This window comes from Cnephaeus nilssonii (assembly GCF_951640355.1).
Source record: "Cnephaeus nilssonii genome assembly, chromosome: 5".
NCBI lineage: Eukaryota > Metazoa > Chordata > Mammalia > Chiroptera > Vespertilionidae > Cnephaeus > Cnephaeus nilssonii.
In genome coordinates, this window is record NC_137076.1 from 84,979,029 (window position 1) to 84,997,468 (window position 18,440).

Below are 18,440 nucleotides of genomic sequence, written 5' to 3' on the forward strand. Positions count from 1 at the left end.
TGCCTCTAAGTCTCTCTTCTCCTCTCGTAAGGACAGCATCACATTGGATTAGGGTCCACCCTAATGACCTCATCTTAACTATATCTACTAGACCCTACCTATTTCCAAATAAGGTCCCATTCACAGATACTAGGAGTTGACGTCAATGTATCTTTGGGGAAGATACACAATTCAACTCAACCCAGAACAGTTGCCTAACCAGGGGTGCACCTGGGGCTGAAGACCTGCCAGTTCCAGGGAGGTGTTCAGGATGAGCCACAACCGGAGGCTTCCCCACAATGCAGTCGGACCGAAGGAGTCGGGATAATGCTTCTGTATTTCCATGACACTGTGTGCCCAGCCCAGGTGCTAACAAAAATTAACCACCTCCTGCCCCAGCACTGGTGCTTTGGGAAAGGGGGCTTGGCATAAGAAAGCCTATAGCAATTCTCCCCGCTTCCCAGACATCCTCGGGAAAGAAGGGCAGTAGGAAGATGGTGAAAAATGCAGCCTTCCAAAACTCCAGGCACAGCAAGTCCAGACAAACAGTCTTCACTGGGGGGATGCGGAAAGAAGGAGCAGCAGTAAAGACAGCTGGGGAGGGGGAATCGTTTATTTTCATCTATTTCCGTGAAAACGTAACAAGAAGAATGATCTCTCTACTAAGAGGGTTTGGAGAGGAGGGCAAGGGGGAGTGAGGAGGAGTGTCTTGCTTTCTTTGTCAAACAAAGGTGTCCTTCGTTGAAGGGGCCGCTGAGATTTCATAGAGATGGGAGGTCCTCATCTTGAGCTCCCGGGCCAGCTGACAGATGGACAAAGGCCAACAGCAGTGCACGGCCAGCCAGTCCTCACACAGCGTGCCCTGCGGGGAGACCTGGTGTCTGTTCTAGTGCAACCACACAGGCTCAGTCATCACCCAGGGACCTTACAGCGCTACCTGGTGCAACCACACAGGCTCAGTCATCACCCAGGGACCTTACATCACTACCTGGTGCAACCACACAGGCTCAGTCATCACCCAGGGCCTCTACAGCGCTACCTGGTGCAACCACACAGGCTCAGTCATCACCCAGGGCGTCTACAGCACTACCTGGTGCAACCACACAGGCTCAGTCATCACCCAGGGCCTCTACAGCACTACCTGGTGCAAGCACACAGGCTCAGTCATCACCCAGGGCCTCTACAGCGCTACCTGGTGCAACCACACAGGCTCAGTCATCACCCAGGGCCTCTACAGCGCTACCTGGTGCAACCACACAGGCTCAGTCATCACCCAGGGCCTCTATAGTACTACCTGGTGCAACCACATAGGCTCAGTCATCACCCAGGGCCTCTATAGTACTACCTGGTGCAACCACACAGGCTCAGTCATCACCCAGGGACCTTACAGCGCTACCTGGTGCAACCACACAGGCTCAGTCATCACCCAGGGACCTTACATCACTACCTGGTGCAACCACACAGGCTCAGTCATCACCCAGGGCCTCTACAGCGCTACCTGGTGCAACCACACAGGCTCAGTCATCACCCAGGGCGTCTACAGCACTACCTGGTGCAACCACACAGGCTCAGTCATCACCCAGGGCCTCTACAGCACTACCTGGTGCAAGCACACAGGCTCAGTCATCACCCAGGGCCTCTACAGCGCTACCTGGTGCAACCACACAGGCTCAGTCATCACCCAGGGCCTCTACAGCGCTACCTGGTGCAACCACACAGGCTCAGTCATCACCCAGGGCCTCTATAGTACTACCTGGTGCAACCACATAGGCTCAGTCATCACCCAGGGCCTCTATAGTACTACCTGGTGCAACCACACAGGCTCAGTCATCACCCAGGGACCTTACAGCGCTACCTGGTGCAACCACACAGGCTCAGTCATCACCCAGGGACCTTACATCACTACCTGGTGCAACCACACAGGCTCAGTCATCACCCAGGGCCTCTACAGCGCTACCTGGTGCAACCACACAGGCTCAGTCATCACCCAGGGCGTCTACAGCACTACCTGGTGCAACCACACAGGCTCAGTCATCACCCAGGGCCTCTACAGCACTACCTGGTGCAAGCACACAGGCTCAGTCATCACCCAGGGCCTCTACAGCGCTACCTGGTGCAACCACACAGGCTCAGTCATCACCCAGGGCCTCTACAGCGCTACCTGGTGCAACCACACAGGCTCAGTCATCACCCAGGGCCTCTATAGTACTACCTGGTGCAACCACATAGGCTCAGTCATCACCCAGGGCCTCTATAGTACTACCTGGTGCAACCACACAGGCTCAGTCATCACCCAGGGCCTCTATAGCACTACCTGGTGCAACCACACAGGCTCAGTCATCACCCAGGGACCTTACAGCACTACCTGGTGCAACCACACAGGCTCAGTCATCACCGAGGGCCTCTATAGCACTACCTGGTGCAACCACACAGGCTCAGTCATCACCCAGGGCCTCTATAGTACTACCTGGTGCAACCACACAGGCTCAGTCATCACCCAGGGACCTTACAGCGCTACCTGGTGCAATCACACAGGCTCAGTCATCACCCAGGGCCTCTACAGCACTACCTGGTGCAACCACACAGGCTCAGTCATCACCCAGGGCCTCTATAGTACTACCTGGTGCAACCACACAGGCTCAGTCATCACCCAGGGACCTTACAGCGCTACCTGGTGCAACCACACAGGCTCAGTCATCACCCAGGGCCTCTACAGCACTACCTGGTGCAACCACACAGGCTCAGTCATCACCCAGGGCCTCTATAGTACTACCTGGTGCAACCACACAGGCTCAGTCATCACCCAGGGACCTTACAGCGCTACCTGGTGCAACCACACAGGCTCAGTCATCACCCAGGGCCTCTACAGCACTACCTGGTGCAACCACACAGGCTCAGTCATCACCCAGGGCCTCTATAGTACTACCTGGTGCAACCACACAGGCTCAGTCATCACCCAGGGCCTCTATAGTACTACCTGGTGCAACCACATAGGCTCAGTCATCACCCAGGGCCTCTATAGTACTACCTGGTGCAACCACACAGGCTCAGTCATCACCCAGGGCCTCTATAGTACTACCTGGTGCAACCACACAGGCTCAGTCATCACCCAGGGCCTCTATAGTACTACCTGGTGCAACCACATAGGCTCAGTCATCACCCAGGGCCTCTATAGTACTACCTGGTGCAACCACACAGGCTCAGTCATCACCCAGGGCCTCTATAGTACTACCTGGTGCAACCACACAGGCTCAGTCATCACCCAGGGACCTTACAGCGCTACCTGGTGCAACCACACAGGCTCAGTCATCACCCAGGGCCTCTACAGCACTACCTGGTGCAACCACACAGGCTCAGTCATCACCCAGGGCCTCTATAGTACTACCTGGTGCAACCACACAGGCTCAGTCATCACCCAGGGACCTTACAGCGCTACCTGGTGCAACCACACAGGCTCAGTCATCACCCAGGGCCTCTACAGCACTACCTGGTGCAACCACACAGGCTCAGTCATCACCCAGGGCCTCTATAGTACTACCTGGTGCAACCACATAGGCTCAGTCATCACCCAGGGCCTCTATAGTACTACCTGGTGCAACCACACAGGCTCAGTCATCACCCAGGGCCTCTATAGTACTACCTGGTGCAACCACACAGGCTCAGTCATCACCCAGGGCCTCTATAGTACTACCTGGTGCAACCACATAGGCTCAGTCATCACCCAGGGCCTCTATAGTACTACCTGGTGCAACCACACAGGCTCAGTCATCACCCAGGGCCTCTATAGCACTACCTGGTGCAACCACACAGGCTCAGTCATCACCCAGGGACCTTACAGCACTACCTGGTGCAACCACACAGGCTCAGTCATCACCCAGGGACCTTACAGCGCTACCTGGTGCAACCACACAGGCTCAGTCATCACCCAGGGCCTCTACAGCACTACCTGGTGCAACCACACAGGCTCAGTCATCACCCAGGGCCTCTATAGTACTACCTGGTGCAACCACATAGGCTCAGTCATCACCCAGGGCCTCTATAGTACTACCTGGTGCAACCACACAGGCTCAGTCATCACCCAGGGCCTCTACAGCACTACCTGGTGCAACCACACAGGCTCAGTCATCACCCAGGGCCTCTATAGTACTACCTGGTGCAACCACATAGGCTCAGTCATCACCCAGGGCCTCTATAGTACTACCTGGTGCAACCACACAGGCTCAGTCATCACCCAGGGCCTCTATAGCACTACCTGGTGCAACCACACAGGCTCAGTCATCACCCAGGGACCTTACAGCACTACCTGGTGCAACCACACAGGCTCAGTCATCACCGAGGGCCTCTATAGCACTACCTGGTGCAACCACACAGGCTCAGTCATCACCCAGGGCCTCTATAGTACTACCTGGTGCAACCACACAGGCTCAGTCATCACCCAGGGACCTTACAGCGCTACCTGGTGCAATCACACAGGCTCAGTCATCACCCAGGGCCTCTACAGCACTACCTGGTGCAACCACACAGGCTCAGTCATCACCCAGGGCCTCTATAGTACTACCTGGTGCAACCACACAGGCTCAGTCATCACCCAGGGACCTTACAGCGCTACCTGGTGCAACCACACAGGCTCAGTCATCACCCAGGGCCTCTACAGCACTACCTGGTGCAACCACACAGGCTCAGTCATCACCCAGGGCCTCTATAGTACTACCTGGTGCAACCACACAGGCTCAGTCATCACCCAGGGACCTTACAGCGCTACCTGGTGCAACCACACAGGCTCAGTCATCACCCAGGGCCTCTACAGCACTACCTGGTGCAACCACACAGGCTCAGTCATCACCCAGGGCCTCTATAGTACTACCTGGTGCAACCACACAGGCTCAGTCATCACCCAGGGCCTCTATAGTACTACCTGGTGCAACCACATAGGCTCAGTCATCACCCAGGGCCTCTATAGTACTACCTGGTGCAACCACACAGGCTCAGTCATCACCCAGGGCCTCTATAGTACTACCTGGTGCAACCACACAGGCTCAGTCATCACCCAGGGCCTCTATAGTACTACCTGGTGCAACCACATAGGCTCAGTCATCACCCAGGGCCTCTATAGTACTACCTGGTGCAACCACACAGGCTCAGTCATCACCCAGGGCCTCTATAGTACTACCTGGTGCAACCACACAGGCTCAGTCATCACCCAGGGACCTTACAGCGCTACCTGGTGCAACCACACAGGCTCAGTCATCACCCAGGGCCTCTACAGCACTACCTGGTGCAACCACACAGGCTCAGTCATCACCCAGGGCCTCTATAGTACTACCTGGTGCAACCACACAGGCTCAGTCATCACCCAGGGACCTTACAGCGCTACCTGGTGCAACCACACAGGCTCAGTCATCACCCAGGGCCTCTACAGCACTACCTGGTGCAACCACACAGGCTCAGTCATCACCCAGGGCCTCTATAGTACTACCTGGTGCAACCACATAGGCTCAGTCATCACCCAGGGCCTCTATAGTACTACCTGGTGCAACCACACAGGCTCAGTCATCACCCAGGGCCTCTATAGTACTACCTGGTGCAACCACACAGGCTCAGTCATCACCCAGGGCCTCTATAGTACTACCTGGTGCAACCACATAGGCTCAGTCATCACCCAGGGCCTCTATAGTACTACCTGGTGCAACCACACAGGCTCAGTCATCACCCAGGGCCTCTATAGCACTACCTGGTGCAACCACACAGGCTCAGTCATCACCCAGGGACCTTACAGCACTACCTGGTGCAACCACACAGGCTCAGTCATCACCCAGGGACCTTACAGCGCTACCTGGTGCAACCACACAGGCTCAGTCATCACCCAGGGCCTCTACAGCACTACCTGGTGCAACCACACAGGCTCAGTCATCACCCAGGGCCTCTATAGTACTACCTGGTGCAACCACATAGGCTCAGTCATCACCCAGGGCCTCTATAGTACTACCTGGTGCAACCACACAGGCTCAGTCATCACCCAGGGCCTCTATAGTACTACCTGGTGCAACCACACAGGCTCAGTCATCACCCAGGGCCTCTATAGTACTACCTGGTGCAACCACATAGGCTCAGTCATCACCCAGGGCCTCTATAGTACTACCTGGTGCAACCACACAGGCTCAGTCATCACCCAGGGCCTCTATAGTACTACCTGGTGCAACCACACAGGCTCAGTCATCACCCAGGGACCTTACAGCGCTACCTGGTGCAACCACACAGGCTCAGTCATCACCCAGGGCCTCTACAGCACTACCTGGTGCAACCACACAGGCTCAGTCATCACCCAGGGCCTCTATAGTACTACCTGGTGCAACCACACAGGCTCAGTCATCACCCAGGGCCTCTACAGCACTACCTGGTGCAACCACACAGGCTCAGTCATCACCCAGGGCCTCTATAGTACTACCTGGTGCAACCACATAGGCTCAGTCATCACCCAGGGCCTCTATAGTACTACCTGGTGCAACCACACAGGCTCAGTCATCACCCAGGGCCTCTATAGTACTACCTGGTGCAACCACACAGGCTCAGTCATCACCCAGGGCCTCTATAGTACTACCTGGTGCAACCACACAGGCTCAGTCATCACCCAGGGCCTCTACAGCACAACCTGGTGTAACCACACAGGCTCAGTCATCACCCAGGGACCTTACAGCGCTACCTGGTACAACCACACAGGCTCAGTCATCACCCAGGGCCTCTACAATCCTACCTGGTGGCCCATCCCACGCACAGCTTCCAAGGTCCACCGAAGCCCCCAGGCAGCACACAGGGACCCAGCTCCACTGGCTTACCCAAGTCCCAAACTGCTCACTGCTAATCAGTCCTTGCAATTCAAACACCTGCTCTTTGGGCTTCGATACAGGCTTCATATTTGAAACCACTGCTTTCTCTGCCAGCATCCTTTTTCTTCCTCTTAGGACTTAACATTTATAATTATTTTATTTATTTCTTTGAGATGGGTAATAAGTCCACATGGTCCAAACTTCCCACAGTAAGAAGGGGTAGGAAGTAAAAAGTAAATCCCCTCCTACAGGTATCCCCAGACACTCAGTTACCTGTCTAGGGCAAGCAGTGTTGGAGTTTGTTACCTACACTCCCAAATGAATACTGTCTACACGGTATATACATATGTAGTATTTTATGTAAATAGTTGCAAACTGCTATGCTGTGCTCTCTTTTTCACTTAAAAATATCTCTTAGAGACAATTTCATATGAACATATAAAGAGACGCTCTTTTTTTAACTATCCACACCTTAATCTGTATGCTGTCTGTCCTCACTCCCGCACTGTAACTCAGTCTCAACTGCGCTGGAAGGGAATTCTGCATATGCCACACAGACTACATTTTAAGTCAGACCAGCCCTAATCTATCTACCAAATCTGATGCAATTCTACGTGCAGTCTTCCCCTGATGCAATGAGGGGAACAGGACTGGCCCACTGATCAGTAATCTGCATTAGAGTAAGTCCCCCTTGGACATACCCTGCACGGGTTGGAAAGGCATCCAGGTTCCCACACAGACCCAGGCTCGCACATACATTCAAACACACTTACCCATATTTTATGTCTCTCTCTGGTGCCAACTCTCAGTGCAAAGGTGGACCCAGGTAACAACGGCCAACAAAAGCACTCTCCGTAATGCCTGGCGATGTCACACTCAAGACACATGGGACAAAACAGACCACAGAAACCTGTCAATAACCACACAAAAGAAAGGCCGTGTTCAGATGTGATCAGAGAGAGTTTCCACCTCAGAGAGCATTTACTACCCTGTGCCATCAACTTAATGCGGCACCTTCTCCCTGCAATCAGGAGGAGGAACAGCCAATTCTCAAAACTCGGTGTATGAAAATCGCCATAACTGAGGCCTGTCAAAACTGTCCCCTTTTGTTAAACACTGACAAAGCTGAACCTGATACAGCTCTGTTAGCGGTCACTACGGTAATTGTTTTTTCCTGTCAAGAGAAAGCATTAAATAATGTTTTCCAGTTGAATCACAACTGTCACCTCTATTATGTTTATCTACCTGATTTCAATATTTAAAATAGACACAGTGTATGATGCTTTTGAATAGCAGGCATCATTGTCTATAAATGGAGGTGGAAACTCATCACCGGTCCATTTATCCTGCCGGCTCCTTATCAAGACTTCATTCTATTTCTCAGGTCAGGAGGTTGCTAGTTTAGTGGGGCCACTGACATCTGCCAGTTTTAATCAGTAAACTAATAGAAGCGTGGTTCTTTGAACGACAACTGGGAACAGTTTTGTCATTTATTCATTCATCTTTAATGACTGATACTGTCTCTTACACGTTCTGCATGAACCACCTAACACAGAGGTTCTGTCTTAAATAGGTTTGGGTCACAGACCCTTTTGAGAATATGAACTCGCTCCTCAAGGGAAAAGAAAAATACCTGCACACTGACATGCATAATTGTGCATTCAATTCCACGGGGTTCAGGATCCATTGAAAACTACCAATAGGCCTCAGGTTAAGAATCCCTGAGGTACAGTAAAGATGTGATGTCATCTCACATCAGGAAAGATGACAACCTTGATGAATACAAGTAATTAGGACTATGAAACAGAAAGCTAAACATAACCTTTAAAATGTTTTCAACAAATACGTTATTGAGGCATAACTTATATACAAGAATGTGCACAGATCATAAACATTCAGTTAGATGAGTTTAACAATCATATTCAACCAAGTAACTGAACTTGTAGAACGTGCCCTCAGCCTGGAGTTCCTTCTTGCCTCTTCCCAGACAATCCCATCTCCCCGCCCCCCCAACTCCAGAGGCAACCACTATTCTGATTTCTCTTCCCATAGATAACTTTCACCTCTTCTTGGACTTCATGTAAGTGGAATGGTGTATACTTTTATAATTGACTTCTTTTCTTCAACATCTTGTTTCTTGAGATTCATCTGTGTTGTTACGTGAATCTGTAGTTTATTCTTTTTATTGTTGAACCAGAGGCCTGATGCACGAAATTCATGCAAGGGCCTTGGCCCCAGCCTCTGCAGCCCTTCTCATCCACCACCCGCCCTCCCCCCGCCACCCTGCGGCTTTGTCCGGAAGGAAGGACGTCCAGAAGGATGTCCAGTCTAATTAGCATATTATGCTTTTATTATTATATAGTATTCCAACATATAAATATTCTACAAGTTATTTATCCATTCTCCCATTAATTATTCCAATTTTTGCTATAATGAATAAGTACTATTAACATGCATATACAAATATTTAGTGGGCATTCCACTTGGGTGGGTTCCTGGAAGTAGAATTGCTTGGATCATGGGGTAGATTTATGTTTAACTTCTACAAGAAACTAACAAATGCAAAGAGTTCTCCCAAGTATTTGTGCCATTTAACACTCCCACCCACAATGTATGAGAATTCGTTGTTCTGCTTCCTCACCAACATTTGCTATTGTCAGTCTTTTATTTTAGCCATTCTAATGAGTGTGAAATGGTAGTGATCACAGCCTTTTGATGCTCAGATACCATGTCACTAGTGCACTAGAACTTCCTGTCAAAGGCCCTTCCCAGCCTACCTGTCCCTCCCTCCCCTACCCCGACCCCATCCCAACAGCAAGGAGTGCAAAGTCCCACTCCCAAATTCAGTGACCAAGAAGCAAAAAGCTAGGAATGCTGCTTTATCCCAGAACCTTCCAGGGATGCTCCAGGACTCTGGACTTCTTCAGTGTCTCACAGGGGTGAGGTAGCAGGTACACAGGAACGTGAGGACTGGGGTGTTGGTGGGGAGATGACAAGGAGCAGCCTATCTTTGAGGAACATCTATTTCATTCATTCAGAAGTCTTAAGATAATCGCAACATCACATACTGTAGGCATCACATGGCTGAAAACAAACTGAATTCAGCCTTGCATTAGTCTGGAATATTTATTACCCATAAGAATGGCAAATGTTTCTAAGTTTTTTAATACCAAATGTTGTGGGAAACCATGGCAAAATACAGGGTGTTCCCAAAAAATGTATACACAATGTCTGTAGATTCTATTACATTTTGAAAACGAAATGTATTTTTATAAACACAATTATTCAAAGTGTGTACACATGTTTGGGACACCCTGCAGGTGCTCCATGCAGTGATGAAAGTGGGAACTGGACCAGCCACTCTGGAAGGCAGCCTGGCTGAACCCAGGAAACTTTAACTCCTCTGGGACCCAGCAATTCCACTTACCAGCACTACCCGGGAATAATGCGTTCACGTGCTCACAGAGGCAGCTACAAGGATGTCCACTGCAGCATTACAAGTTAAAACAACTCAAATGTACATGAATAGATGGAAGTGTAACCAAACCATGGTGGTAGAAATCATACCATAATTAAGAATGCAATGAAAGATCAATTAAGTACCAACAGAGTTAAATCTCTAGGACCTATTTTGAGTTAAAAACAAAACAAAACACAATTGCGTAATATGCTACTTACAGCGTAATACCACGTACACTTTGTTTAAAGAGAGAAGATGCTTAGACTCACAAGGGATGTGAGCCAGAAACCCCGCCTCTTCTCTTCCACTCACAGGCCTGGTGGTTGCGTAAGCGCCCACTGCCTAAATGTTCCTGGCCTGTCCTCTGAGATGGGCTCCCCCCCTCCCCCCACCCATGCATGGGATGTGGTTCCTTATTCATCGCTCCAGTTCCTAGGGGAGCCCAGATCACAAGCCCACACAAACCAGAGGGTGGGGCCCAGAGAGCGGCGGCGGAGAGGTGGGCGGGAACTGCAGCGAGGCACGTTGCACACCGTTGTTACCCAAAGGAAGAACCACCTGACGGTGAGTCACTCCCAGTAGGAAGGGGCACACGCATGCATTGCGGGTGGGAGTGTAAATTAGCACGCCTTCCAAGTGGAGAGCCACTTGGCAGCATCCGGCACGATTCAGAATGGCACATGTGAGTGTACAGTTGACAACAGTTAGCCCACAGATAAGGCACGCACACGCAACATGACAGCAGTATGAGGAGAGTCACAGAGCATTGGTTTGCTTAGCAAGACGTCTGGAAAACACAGGTAGGTCCACAGTGGGAATTTTTGGATAAATTATGCTACATTCATACCATGGAATCTATGCAGCAATCTAAGTGATTAACTCCAGAGGTGCTGATAGGGTCTGATCACCTAGAGGTACATTGTGAAAACAAATGTGCCGAACAGTGTGTTTACAATTCTACTGTGTGTGTGTGTGTGACTTGTATACACACACATACAGCAAAAAAAATCTGGAAGGGTAGATACCAAAACAGTAGGCATGGTGCTCTCTGGCACAGAGAGTACAGGTGACTGCTTCTTTCTCGTATAGTCGTTGGTATTTTTCTTTTTTACGATGATTATAAGATACTTTTATAATAAAAAATTAACCTATTTCCATTTGAATGTTTGCATACCTTTACAAGCAGACAGACTCTGTCTGGGCTCAGAGGAGAACTGGGTAGAGACAGGGCAACGCTGGAGTAGCTGCTTTTCACATACCAAAGGGGTAGGTGCTTCTGAAGTCTGCATCATCCACGCGGTTCCCTACTCAAAAGCATTTCTGTAAGCACTGAGCTGGGTGCAAAGGGGGGAAGCCCTGCTCCCTGGACACGTTCTGAGCCGAGGCTGCCGGGCCCTGCCTCGCACGCTGCGCACGGGACTGAGACAAACCAGCTGACCCCGTTCTTTCTAACTCTGAGGCCTATGTTCTTTCAATGGCGTGTGAGAGCGCAAGAGGCAAGTGAGCACACAGGCTAAACGTCATGCGGGAGACGTACCTCCCATGGGCCGAGCGCCCTGCCGGGCATCCAAGCAGTGAGCGAAACGACGGAGGTCCCTGCTTTCAGAGAGTGGACAGTTTACCCAAGATACAGTCTGGGGACATGAATCCCAGTCATGCCTTTTCATCTTCCTTCTAGAAAACCAAAGAGAACCCTGGTCCTCTTCCTTCTGCCCACCTTGGGCAGCTGACGGCTCCTGGTCGACACCAAACTCTTTCCCGCCTGGGGCTCGAGGTGCCCTCCACAGGGAGGGCTGAGGGCTGACCCTTTACCATCTTTCAGGGCGCAGCTTAAGTCAGGTCCTCGGAGAGGCCGTCCTTCACCCCTGTACTCTCCTCTCATAGCGCCCTGCTTATTCCCTTCATTGCCCTTACCACAAGCGCAATTGTTTTGTTTATTGATGTATCTGCTTATTGTCTACCTCCTCTAAGAAACTGTCTCAGTCTCATTCACGATTAAGTCTGTAACACCTATCACATGTCTGTACACAGGTAGGAACTCTGTCAATATTGTCTGAACTACAAATCAATGTGGATTGCACCATCCACATAAGCCTTCTCTGGGGCCACATCACAAGCATTCCGAGGCTGGGATGCCTCGCCGTTTACCCACGATGCCATGGAGCAGCCACTTATTGCACTCGGCTTCATTTCCACATCTGAGCTTTCAGCACCCACAACTTCAAAGGGCACAGAGCACCTGCCTGCTAACCTCGGTGCATCCTGAGCGCTGCGCTCACAGCCGTGAGCCCTGCTTGTGGCTGAGCAGAGCTCCCCCTGTGGGAGCGCACTGACCACCAGGGGGCAGCTCCTGCATTGAGCTTCTGCCCCCTGGACAGGCTTGCTGCCATTAGGGTCAATTTGCATATTACCCTTTTATTATATAGGATTTGTTGGGATTTTCCTGGTAACAGCACCCCAGTAGAAAAAAAATGGGAAATTATCCCTTGCTATTGTGGGCAATATTGATAGAACTGTCACTCAAAGTGCCCTGGCCTGGCAAGTGGCAGCCCGTGGCCTAAGCTAGACAAACTGGGCTCCGTCTGCTGAGACATTGAGTCTCACACAGGAAAACGAAAGGATGCACCACACTTTCCGCTAGCTCCTGTCAATGCATCTGTCCCTTCTGAGCCGCGTTTTCGCTTGATTTTTTATTCTGTGAGCTATCCCATTGCCATCTAGTGAAACCTGGCATTTGCTTGTGTCTTCGTTTCCCACGGCTGCCAGAACAAAATGCCACAGATGGGGCATCGTAGAACCAGAGAAAGTATTCTCTCACTGGAGAGTTAGGAGGCAAGGGGTCTGACATCAGCGTGTGCAGGGGTGTCGTCTGGAAGCCCCAAACACACACACACACACACACACACACGCACGCACACACACACACACACACACACACACACACGCTCCAAGAAAAATTCAGTGGTCGAATTGCTCCCTAGGGCAAGAGCATCGGGCCCTGGAAGACACCCGAGGAGGGTCAGCATGTCCTGAGGTGAAAATAGAGTCCCTGAGCTTTGGACCTCAGTCCCCCTGGAGGACAGTGTTGTTGGTCCTTGTGAACCGCTGTCTGCAAAGATTTTAATCAAGGCGGCTCCTTTTGTAATGTTTCCTCTTATAAGAGTACGGCCCATTCCTCATAGAAATACCGGAGAGAGAGAAACAAAAATAAAATAAAAATTATTCACTGGCCTACCGTCTGGAGCCACTGGCTGTAAACATTTGTATTTGAATCCTTCCAGATAGCTTTCTTTAGTGTTCCCCCCGCCCCCAAAATGGTGTCGAAGGTGCATAGTTTTGCAATCTGCTTCTTTAACTTAAAAATAGATCCCAAACATCTTTCCATCCCATTAGATGTTATTCTACATCATGACTTCTCATGGCTGTATAATAACTCATCGTGTGACGCCCTCACTGAACATTCAGTTGTCCAGATTGTTGCTATAATAACCAATGCTGCAAAGTTTCATGCCGCTGCGAAATCTCTGCACATGATTTATTTCCTTAGACTAAATGCCTGAAAAATGTAATTACTGGGTCAAAAGCTATGCATCGCTTGAGGTTCTTTTTACATGTATTACTAAACCATCCACTGGAAAGGTTGTACCAATTTACACTCCCACAGATGAGGGAGCCCATTTCGTGAGTCTTTGCCAACAGTGTGCTTTGCCCTTTAAAAAAAAACCGTTAAGTCACCACTTAGCCTATGAAAGCATCCACATCTCTGAAAGGCAAGGTTTTTCCTGCCAAGAAGTACATTTGAGTCACTAGAGGATTAGTCCAGTTATTCTAAACCATTTAGTTTCTGTCCTTGCCCCTGATGTTGCTTTTCCACCCACGGATGTCCTGGGAAAGAAAATTGTAAAGGAGAACTTAAATGAGGAGGAAAACGTACAGATCCTCCTGTCTCTGCAGACACTGAAGAGGCCGGTGCTCCAGTCCCCGCCAGTCTGGACAACGGTGGTGACCGCGGTCCTGCCTCTGGCTCCCCGCACGGGCTGCTTCACCACAGCCTGGGCTGGCGCGTGGCTCCTGGCGAGTCAAGGATGGCGATTAATTAGGATACAAACACGGCTCCGAAGGATGACCATTAAGCCAAGACAGAGCCACAAAGAGGGGACACGGGCCCAGGGATGCCAAGCCCAAGCCGACCTCACCATCGCCCTCCCTCCTCCTCCTTCTCGGACCTTTTGCCCCACCGCTATTAATGGCATTATTATTCCAGGTCCTGTCCCTCAAACTCATCATCCAGTCCAGTGGTCGGCAAACTGCGGCTCGTGAGCCACATGCGGCTCTTTGGCCCCTTGAATGTGGCTCTTCCACAAAATACCACATGTGGGCATGCATGTACAGTGCAATTGAAACTTCGTGGCCCATGCGCAGAAGTCGGTTTCCGGCTCTCAAAAGAAATTTCAATCGTACTGTTGATATTTGGCTCTGTTGACTAATGAGTTTGCCGACCACTGATCCAGTCTACTTCCTCAGGGTTTCTCAGTGCTTCCTAATAGTCAATTCACAAACTTGGAAGTAAGAGGCCTCAGCTCAGATCCCAGCATGCCACTGCCTGGAACAGGAGGCAGGCTGGAAGGGAAGAGGATGCTTGGGACGTAGCCAGTGAGGCACCAGCGGGCAGACAGCTGGCTGTGCTGTGGCTGGGAGGCCAGGGTTGGAAGCTGCCTAACTAGATGTGGAAAGCAGGGCCCTTTCACTAGCCATTCGGCAGTACCGGCGATGCGGAGGGGCCTACCAAGCTTTTCAGGAGCCTACAAAAGTGAGACCTGGGAACAAGTACTGGCTCCAGAGCAGAAAAACTGCAAAACAGAAATCAGCTAATGCTCCATTAAACACAAAAACCTGGCATTGTGTCACTAGCACTCATTGTCAAATTCAGAATTCACAACTATTTCATTACATTTGGAAACAAATTACAATTCTTTCATTTAAAAAAAAAATCCCAAGTATGTAGGACTGTTGAGAAGCAGCAGCCAATCATAAATGACTCAGCCAAATAATTTCAAAAGCAAAATTATAAAAATCATTATACTTACTATATAGCAAAAAAACAACATAGAGCTATAACGTATGGTATGGATACATTTGAATATGTCATAATGTGGGTGAGCACCTGTTGCTCTGGACTGAATCGTGTCCCCCAAATTCACGTTGAAGCTGACCCCCAACATGACTGTATTTGTCAGTAGGGCTTTTCGGGGGCAGTGAAGGTTAAATGGGGCGGGGGTGGGGTCTGGTCTGATAGGATTGCTGGCCGTGGAAGAGCAGAAAAGGCCATCCATGTACGCACACAGGGAGAAGGCTGCAGCCAGAAAGAGTCCCCGCCACCACCCGACCCTGCGGGCTCCCCGACCCTGCACGCCCAGACTCCAGAATGGTGGGAAAATAAACTTCCGTGCTGCAAGCCGCCCAGCCCGTGATATTTCACTATGACAGCCCAAGCTAAGAAACGTGTGCGGGCTTCCAACCGGCCCTGAAAAATAACTACCTTTCCACTAGCTTATGTCCTGGTTCCATGTAAGCTCCAAGGTCGGGGCACACGCTGCCTCTCCGGTGGCCCCAGAATCCAGCGTGCTCCCTTGAACCAGGTGGGTGCATATATTTGTTGAATTGGGTCAAATTGAATCGAATTGAATTCACGCGTCTCTTCCATTACGTTTGCGTCCTCCTCAAATCCAGCTACCTGTGAGGTGGCCTTCACTGTGTTCCAGCCTCCGGGCCAGGCAGGGCTCGGGTGTGAGCTGATGAAGCGTGCAGAGCAGCCTGCAGCTTCCAGACCCCTCACCCAGCCCGGGGTGGTGGCGCTTCCCTCGGATGCCAAGAGCTTCCAATTACCTCCAAGTTTCAGAAGAGGAATTTCTTACCTCCGAGCCCCTGGATCCCATCTTCCCCTGAAATAAACCATCTACAGCCCGCAGCCCTGGACTAGATGTGTCTGGCTCTGCCTCACTAGGCATTACGTGAGCGGCACCTTTTGTTACGGGGAGGCAGCCTGTCCCCTCTCTGTTCCAAATCAAATAACCAAGAGGCCAGCTTTTCCTTCGTGAAAATAAAAGTTGGTTTTTAGGGGGTGTTTTACCTAATTTTGAACTCAAGAAATACAGTATTGAGATTCTTTCCTTTATACCCGGATTCTTTCGTGAATTTTGTATTAAGATATTTGGGTTAACAAGCACTGGCTAAAACATTTCAGTTCAAGGTTACATATAACTCACGTGTCATAATGAACATAACAAGCATAGCCCTGGCTGGGCGGCTGGGTTGGTTTGAGCATCATCCTGTGCACCGGAAGGTTATGGGTTCAATGCCTGGTCACGGCACACACCTAGGTTGCGGGTTCAATCCCCAGTCAGGGGGTGTATGGGAGGCAACCGATCAATGTTTCTCTCTCTCTTCCCCTTTCTCTCTTTCTAAACAAATCAATAAAAACATATCCTCAGGTGAGAATTAAAAAGAGAAAGAACGAGCATAGCTACCCTTCACTGAGCACTTCTGTGTACAAGGCATTGGTAGCTCCTTTAAGAATTGAATAATTATTCAGGGGCCGCCACAGGGATCGAACTGAAGTAGCTATTGCAGCCTCCTGCACACTTTTAGTTCTACCGTCCCAGAGAATGTTCCACTACCACTGGGTTTCAGAGGGTGGACATTCCTGGCAGTCATCAGAAATAGTTCCACTTGGTCAGGCTTCAACATTTTGAGGATCGAGAGACACCCTTTCACCCAAGCCAGCCCTTCTTTTCTCGAGCCAAGCGAGGCCAGAAGGAACTAATCAGGTGCCCCCGTTTGAACTACACATGGGAAATGATAGCAACTCTTTCTTCCCAAGCCCAGCGTTTCCCCTGGCTCCTTGTAGGAGATTGATTTGGTCAGTCAAACCCAAGAGCAGAAGCTGGGGGAAGGGGGGGAAGAGAAGGAGGGGAAGCGCCGAACCCCTACCTCCAGTTGGAAATTAAATGTTCATCTTCAGATGACACGAGTGAAAGCGACAGGGGAGAGTGCACACTGAGTAAGCACACATCCTCGGGAAACATGGAGAAGTCACTTCCAAACCAACTCATAGTGACAGGTGTTACTGGTCACTGGGCTATCCTTTCCCTTGACAGTAAGCTGGTTCCGAACGCAGGTTCAGTCCAAGGGGAACAGCTCTTCTGAGGAATGTTGCCTTGACATTCTGGAACCTGAGGTCACAGCCACCAAGGGACAGAAGTCTTATTCTTTAAAGACAGGCACACGCCTAACTGTGGCATGTCTGTCTTACTCATCTGAAGGGAGATGCTGCTCAAGATGTAGTGTAAGTTAAAAAAAAACAGCCTGGCTGGCACGGCTCAGTGGTTGAGCACTGACCCATGAACCAGGAGGTCACGGTTTGATTCCCGGTCAGGGCACATGCCTGGATTGAACACTCGATCCCCAGTAGGAGTGCAGGAGTTGGCCGATTCTCATCATTGATGTTTCTCTCTCTCTCCCTGTCCCTTACTCTCTGAAATCAATAAATATTCTTATACTAGAGGCCTGATACACGAAATTCGTGCATGGATAGGGTCCCTAGGCCTGGCCAGTGATCAAGGCCGATCTGTGGGGTCCCCGCTGGCACCTGCCTTGGCCAGCCTGCACTGCCCGCTCACCGGCCCTGCCCCCTGCTGCCGCCTCCAGTCACCTCCCTCCCTCAGCAGGGTGACCTGCAAGGCAATCGGGGGGGGGGGGGGGGGGGGCCACTGGCACCCACCTTGGCTGGCCTGGGGCCTGCGGGCTGGGGGCAGCTCCTGTGTTGAACGTCTGCCCCCTGGTGATCAGTGCATGTCACGGTGACCAGTCATTATGCTGGTTGTTCTGCAGTTCAGTCGATTTGCATATTAGGCTTTTATTATATAGGATACTAGAGGCCCGGTGTATGACATTCATGCACTGGGGGAGGGGGGACCTCAGCCCAGCCTGCACCCTCTCGCAGTCCAGGACCCCTCGGCGGACATCCCCTGAGGGGTCCTTAGCGCTGCGTGGAGGTGGGGAAGGCTCCCACCACCGCCACTGCGCTCACCAGCCGTGAGCCTGGCTTCTCACTAAGCGCACTGACCACCAGGAGGCAGCTCCTGCATTGAGCTTCTGCCCCCTGGTGGTCAGTGCGC

General features: G+C 50.8%; 1 protein-coding gene across 1 annotated transcript; it reads right to left on the bottom strand.

The window, feature by feature from the left end:
- Positions 1-482: 482 nt before the first annotated feature.
- On the bottom strand, positions 483-18,015 carry PLAC8L1 (PLAC8 like 1). The gene is made up of 4 exons (XM_079772535.1): positions 17,254-18,015; positions 14,198-14,334; positions 7,577-7,713; positions 483-841 (listed from the first exon to the last, which is right to left on the bottom strand). Exons 1-4 carry the CDS (start codon positions 17,373-17,375, stop codon positions 701-703), a joined length of 537 nt encoding a protein of 178 aa, XP_079628661.1. The 5' UTR covers positions 17,376-18,015; the 3' UTR covers positions 483-700.
- Between the last annotated feature and the right edge of the window lie 425 nt (positions 18,016-18,440).